This window comes from Anastrepha obliqua, chromosome 4 (genome assembly GCF_027943255.1).
Source record: "Anastrepha obliqua isolate idAnaObli1 chromosome 4, idAnaObli1_1.0, whole genome shotgun sequence".
NCBI classification, from domain to species: Eukaryota; Metazoa; Arthropoda; class Insecta; order Diptera; family Tephritidae; genus Anastrepha; species Anastrepha obliqua.
Genome location: NC_072895.1, coordinates 124,521,029 through 124,528,385, shown reverse-complemented (window position 1 = coordinate 124,528,385; position 7,357 = coordinate 124,521,029). Strand labels below are relative to the sequence as shown.

Below are 7,357 nucleotides of genomic sequence, written 5' to 3'. Positions count from 1 at the left end.
TGGTCTCAAGCGCTTACTAGGGCTCAGTATAAAAATTGTAAAATAGGAATATCGTATAAGGTAATTTTTATGGATTAAGTGCAGACTAGTAGCAGTCTCGAAATAGGCCAGTGTTGCGTTAGTCCTGAAGCAGTTGCATTTCCTACAGTGTACAGACACAGTCAATTGGTATCTGCGAAAGTAGTTCAAGCAAAGATTATGCATCAACGGGCCAGATGCAACGCAATCTATTTACGTATGTATGGATGTGTGCTGGAAAATACTTATAGGTCGAAAGTGGCACCCACTGTATGTATACACACATATATACATACATACACATATGAATAGAAGAAAAAAATTATGATTTTATGAGTTGTCAAGATAAAATGTAAGCGTCTATGCTAAAGTGATAGATAATAAATCTTATTTTTATGTGTACTTAGCGCACCAAAAAATTAAACTAAAACCAGTTCAACAGACAACACTTTTATGGTTAAGTGTTGGGTTTCAATTGCGATAAGCCAGAGATGAGTCTTGAATGAATGCACCTATTTATCTTCGTAGATAGCCGTAGCCGAATGGGTTGGTGCGTGACTTCCATTCAGAAAGGCTCGGAACATCAAATAATAGAAAAACAGTGCTTCTAATATTCTATGAGACATCCCATCGCCCCTCAGCAAGCAAAGGCAAACCTTCGAGCGCATTTCTGCATGAAAAATCTCCTCTTACAAAACCATTATTCGTTCGGAGGTGGCATAAAACTGTAGGTTCCTTCATTTGTAGAGCAACATCAAGATGTACACCACAAATAGAAGGAGGGGCTGGGCCAAACAATCAATTATGTATATATGTAATACCCAAGGGAACATCTAACAAAACAACAAATAAATGGGTCGATATATTAACCCAGCGTGTACTGGAAAATACTTATAGGTTATACAAGTAAGCCATGATTTACTTCAAAATCATAGAATGAAAGCCATGCCTCGCAAGTTTACCTATCAATATTCTATGAGACATCCCATCGAAAGCCTGAAAATCAACTTGGCATTCATCTTAAAACGACTCAAAACAGTAATATGGAGTAAAAATAGCTTCTCTTGGGCTAAACTACAAACGATACTCCAAAGGAGAGACAACTGATGAAGTTTCTTGCTCTCGACTTAAATTTACAAAGTACTGTAGGAAAATATACAATAATTGAGTAAGATCTTTGCCATAATTAAGCATAATAAGAATTTTAAGTGCTTTGACAAAAGGGTCAAGCGCCTGACGAGCTTTTTTCTGCAAATGTTGATACACAACTCGTTGCACTGAATTCTCTAGACAAACTCACTCAGATAAATGTTCCTAATAAAAAGAAACTATTGACGCTAGCTGATTTAGCACTGGACCGAGTTTCGTAGAATATTTTTTCTCATGTAGGTACATAAATATTATTAATGCTTATTGTGGCGCCCTAATCACCCTCGTCCAAACGCCTGGTCCAAGTACTTTATTGGCTTAGGTAATTTTTATTTACGGGCAATGAGGTCAAAAGAAGTCAGTGTACGAGTAATTAACCGGCGTTCGAAAGACACGTACGTGCAGCCAAAGACAACCAGCGCAGCACGATCTCCTGAGATAAATGCTGAATTCTGTCTGTTCAGCGCCAGACAAACTCAGAGCTCACGCGCAAATGACGATTAGTTATGTCCAATGCTCCGGAGTCACATAAAATGATAGGTGTGCAGCTACAGATTAACACTTAGACCTCACTGGAGTGGGTATAAAAGTCAAGTGCCCTAGACACTTCAGAGTAATGCTGCAAATATTTTAAAATTCATTTTAGTTGCTATTGCCGTCAAACAAATTAAAGGTAAATAACAATGTGGTTAGCAGTTTTGTTTGGAAGCTTAGCCGCTTCTGCTGCATTTGGCTTCTACGTGCCAACATGTCCCGAAAATGGTTCACCGGTGTGCGCGACGAATGGTCGGGCGTATCTTTATTTCGAGAATAAATTCAAACTGGATGCCTATATTTACAAGCAAAGGCTTTATGACAAACCGCGTAAGTTTTACAGTTTTGAATTACTTATTACTTGAAATAAAACTTTTAATTTATCGTATCTACAGTCCCCATAAGAACAGACATTGAAAACTGTTTGTCCAATTGCTATGAAATTGTCTGCCCGGCGATATTTCAGCCCGTTTGTGCACAGCAAGTCCCTGTAGGACCTGCTAGGACGGTACCGAACCCATGTCATGTGGACCGGCTGATTTGCCAAACTAAGCAATGTAAAAATTTATTTCTAATTACTTTACAAACTTATATGCCCTTTTTTTGTTTGCTGGGGAAACCATTATTTTCTATTTTGTTTTCCCACAGACTGGAAAGTTATACGTGAAGGGCCTTGCTTGCCGGCGTATGCTGTCTTAGCGCAAGACGACCAAGCCGCAGATCTTATTCCTACTTATGCCCCTAACTTTGTTGCTGATCAAGATCAAATCCCAACACCATCTTTAAATACAGCTTCGCGTCCATGTTATAAAGCTCCAGATCCTATTCCTATAGCACAGAATACGACAGGCCAGAGTCCAGTATTAACTATGACTCAACTATGATCAAGATTTTGAAGTAGCAAAATCTACTCAGGCCAAGGTGATGATTTCTCAACTTCAGCTCCTGCCTCTGTTACCTACAATGCGACACAATTATCATCAACAGATCGGCAAAGTCAAAATCACACAACCTCTACTACTTCTGTGACAGACCAAAGTCCAGTAGCAGGGCTATCTTCAGACGCAAATGAGGATCAAGGTTCTGAAGCACCAGCAACTTCTCCGTATCCTTAGGTTGCTTCTGGTAAAAGTCTTGCATCACTTTCATGCGCAGCAGAGCGTTAAGATCAAGGCTCCACAGCCAGAGTTCACACTATCGTGCTTTATCTTGCATCAGACCTAAACGCAGTATGAGTACAAGCACCATCTTCTTATTCAGTTCCAGTACCGTTTGCTTATTAAACTCAAGTATGGATTCTAGTTCTTTACCAAGTATCAGAATTAGCTGCGTGTTCCGCGCCAGCATCTCTGTTCCCTATACAATGTACGCAGCTTCCAGTCAAGAAGAAGAACCCGCAATACTTCGCTACGCGGTACCATCCCGCTATGTGTCATGCCCTACCTATCACCAACTTCAGCTCTTGTTCGTTTGCGAACTTCATACCCAGTGTTAACTGTTTTATTTTACCAAGTTCCACAACTAGTTATTACATCTACTTCTTATCCGTCATCAAGTACATATCCAGAACTTCAGATGCCTTCGCACCTACAACTACGAACGAGTTGTAGTACCAGCTCCTTATAATGGAATGGACTTTTCGAAATATGTTCACTTCATTCATACAGATTTTTAAACATAAAGTAAATATAAAATTAAAAGTATAAAATGTACATAGTAATAACAAATAATAATAAAAATGAAAATATTAATTTCTTGACCTAAAGTTTTTTTCTAATAGCGAGTATAAAAATCATCGGAAACGAAATAAAGCATTAGAGTGCTCCATTTGTAAGCATTTTTTGAGAGGATTATACGAGCATACCATGCGGTGGGGACAGAAAATCATTCTGGCATGAGTCATTGACTACAGCTTAAATTCCACAAAGTTAAGCAAAAAATGCGTTCATAGTTTAGAATTGCGGACGAGCTGCCATTTATTGGCTATAAGTTCAACGTTTTCAGTTTATTATCCGGCTTCGAAGGAACACGTAGGTGCCGGTGGTACAAAGGCGTTCGGGATAAAAGCTACGACCATTGCATTGCATTTGGAATACATTTGGCCCACTTTAGGTGCAGTTTAATAAGTCGGCGAATTTGTTTGACAGGTTTAATTCTTCGGCGGCACACAGAGCGATAATCGCAATTCCTTTTTAATTTTTATAGAAAAGCTGCTTTTTCCTGGGCTTTAATTAAAAAAAATTAATTATTTGCCCTTATGTATGGTTGTAAAGCTGATGATATTACCCCGCAAAATAGAATTTTATTCTTGGAAAGTTTCTGAAAACACATTGTGTATAAAAAATCTTATTACAAAATATTTTTTTGATTCCCTATTCTTATTTTAATCTCTTTAAATTTTTGGTCCATAAAAGAAAAAAAAAATGATTTTAATAAAAATTAATGAAACTAAAAAAAACATGACTTACCATTTAACGACATCAGTGTTACCCGCAAAATTATAATCTTACTGTTTCTTGTATCACAAAACATCTGAAAAACGTGAAAAGAACAATGTCCACAAACATTAAACATGAATTTAAAACATCGCAAAAATGGACTGTTACAGGGCGAAATGTAATGTAGAGAAGGCAATAGACCCCTGGCACGTATTTTGCTATCTACAGTGTAATGCTGCGGTAGCAAATGACTCAGCACACGCTAAATTATCTCTACCAAAAGCAATCGCTACCGCGAGCTCTGATGTATATAAATTAATATATTTATAAATTCTTATACTTGAATAAAAAAAATTAAATTAAAAATACTTCATATGTAAATAATTAACTTAAAATTAACTTGAGTGTCTAGAAATGCAGGGAAAAATTAGAAATCAACATAAACATGCCCCATAACTATTTTAAATTATACCTACTTTACTAGCAAAAATAATCGTGCATTTCCCAAGCAGCGTTCGGATGTTTGTCATCGTTGTTATCTTCCGTTTGATTGAAAACCAACACATAACTTAGAACTTTCTTCCACAAAAGAAGAAAACGAATGAAGCAACTGTCAAAAATTGCTTTAAGATAAGAAATACGAATAAGAAGAGCAAAGCGTGTCGCCGAGTACGGGAGACAAAATCCCTTCTCTCTTCCCCGACCGTCCTTCACCCTTGAACAAAATGTTTCCTTTCCAGATGTCTCCTCGTGTAAATCGGGTCTATGTGCTGCAGTACCGACTGTTGTGTGAAGCTTCATACACACATACTATAATACATATTGTTGTGTGGGCAAATTTTAATAATAATCAACAGCACAACTGTAGCAACAGAGCTATAAAAGAACCGAATCAAAGAGTGAGTGCGAAGCAGGAGCTGGAGCAGGGCAGCAGCTGCAGAAAGAGGAGCAATTACAGGAGCGGCAGGAACAACTACTTGTGCTTAGCTTGCGTGCCACTGAAGTAACAAAATCCTGGTTGTATTTAAAAACAAAGCAACAATATATTACGGTAAAATACAAAGTATACTCGTAAGTGTGTGTGTATTCAGTTTTCTTGGCCGTTGTGGCTGTGTGGCAACGGTGGGGTGAGAGTACCAATGCCATACGATCCTTTATAGTCGTAGCGGTAGGCGCGCTGGGTACACGCTAAGTGATTTCCTGCAATTACATGTCATTAATTTGCGGTTACGCTAGAGCAATAACATCTGCACAGCCTCCGAGTGGATATGAAAACGGCGGTAGTAGCTGTAGCCGCATCGACACCGGCAATGGCAACAACAAGAAGTATTTTGTGCAAATGTGAAAACTAATGTTTTTACAAGGGTATATGTAGTAAATACAAACTGATACATACATATATGCATGGATGACTGCGTGTGTTATGTGACTAACTATATTACTACAATGAACTGCTGTTGGAAGTAAAGTAAAATAAATGAAATAAAAAGAAAAAATGTATACAGCTGAGAAATTGCTGTGAGCGAGAGAGGAGTAGAAGCACTGACGTTGTTGCTACTGTCGAAAGTTGAAAGGAATGTGTGAAAACATTCACATACTAATATGTGTGTACTCGTATGCATGTATACTTGTAAATGTTGTGCTGTTGCTCGAACAATGTGCTTGTTTGGTGTTAGACATTGGCTTGTTGCTAGTGGATTTTGTTGTGTTGGTGTTGTTATTATTACGACAAGCTACTGTCGGCGATTCATTCATTTGCTGCAAGGCCTCTAAGACAACATCCTCCAAGAGCAACACGATACACACTCATACATACATACATGGAACATATTGAACAGAAGCATATAAAAGTATACAGTGGTGAACGAAGGAATCCGAATAGGAATAAAATCTATTTTCCTATCACAGAATGTCTATTATATAATACAATTAGTGCGTCCGAGCCACTGAACAGAAGACACATTTTTTGATAAATGCTTGGATATTGCAAACTGTGCAACTTTCAATATCTTTCCTTTGCTGAGATAAAATTACAATATGTACTTATTTTATAAAAAAAGAACAAAATGCGTTACGTTGGGCGCTTCGGCGATTCACTCCGAATAATAAACAGCAATAAAGAAAAAGCGTTATCACTCTCGATATGAAACATTTCTTGCTTTGGCGTCATTGTTTTCGAAATTCGTTCATGCAGTTCAATTTAAGGAGCAGAACACTATAATATGGTGCGAAGAGAGAGAGAGAGCTGAACATCCCCAAAAGAAGCTTGACTACAAAAATTATATAAGGGATATAAAATGTTTTCAGGTTTGTCAAGATGCCTTTCGAACAGCAAATTGGTTTTATAATACATTTCATAATCTAAAATATACCGTCGTTCAAGAAAATCACTTAATTACAATCGAACATAATCTATTTTTTGCGTGCCTCATTCCAATAATTTTCTGTTAAAAGAAAGATTTATCGTCACGCGGTTTTGTCAAAATCCTAAAATATAATATTTGATTAACGGCTTCGTCTTAATTTCTGATTGATATTCTTTCATAGACAACTTCCTCAGCTCCATTGTATCTCTCTTTCTGATATATTTTGTCTCTTTAGCTTATCTAAATCCCAGATTTATTTTAGTTATATGTATTTAGCATATCCACATTTTTTTGCCTAGGTTGAAGAATTTTTCCCTTCTTACTTTAGCGTAGTTTCAACACAGTGAAATTATTGAAAAAAAAAAAAAAAAAAAAAAAAAAAAAAAAAAAAAAAAAAAAAAACATTACAGTTATTACAATGTATGCATACTCTCTCATTAGTGTACCTGCAAGGCAAATTGTGTACCTGCGTAGGACATGGCCAAGCCGATGTAGTTGTTGTATTTTTATGTGTTTCACAATTCCATTGTCCACCGAGCCCAAAATGGCGCATGCTATTCTTCATCTAATATCAAGGTTGATATTGTTGGTGGCATTTATTTTGATTTTTAAGTGCACAAAACCGTTTAGAGTTGACATACGACTAATCAGTGAGTGTTCCAGTATTTGGCCCCTTTTTATGAGTTACTCCAAGCAGCGCTCTGTTTTATTCCCCTCCTCTGAACTGGAGAAAACCGTGCTAACGACCCTTAAGGTAAAGGAAGTTTGAGTGAGCGGGAAAGGGACATTTTATATATACATACTAGTAGCTACAATCTCTATTAACGTGCTCAGGCTGTTAACAACGGGTAT

The 7,357-nt window shown here is 37.2% G+C and overlaps 1 protein-coding gene across 1 annotated transcript; it reads left to right on the top strand.

The window, feature by feature from the left end:
• The first annotated feature begins 1,812 nt into the window (after positions 1–1,812).
• On the top strand, positions 1,813–3,460 carry LOC129244585 (uncharacterized). The gene is made up of 3 exons (XM_054882307.1): positions 1,813–2,031; positions 2,097–2,258; positions 2,350–3,460. Exons 1-3 carry the CDS (start codon positions 1,851–1,853, stop codon positions 2,583–2,585), a joined length of 579 nt encoding a protein of 192 aa, XP_054738282.1. The 5' UTR covers positions 1,813–1,850; the 3' UTR covers positions 2,586–3,460.
• The last annotated feature ends 3,897 nt before the right edge of the window (positions 3,461–7,357 follow it).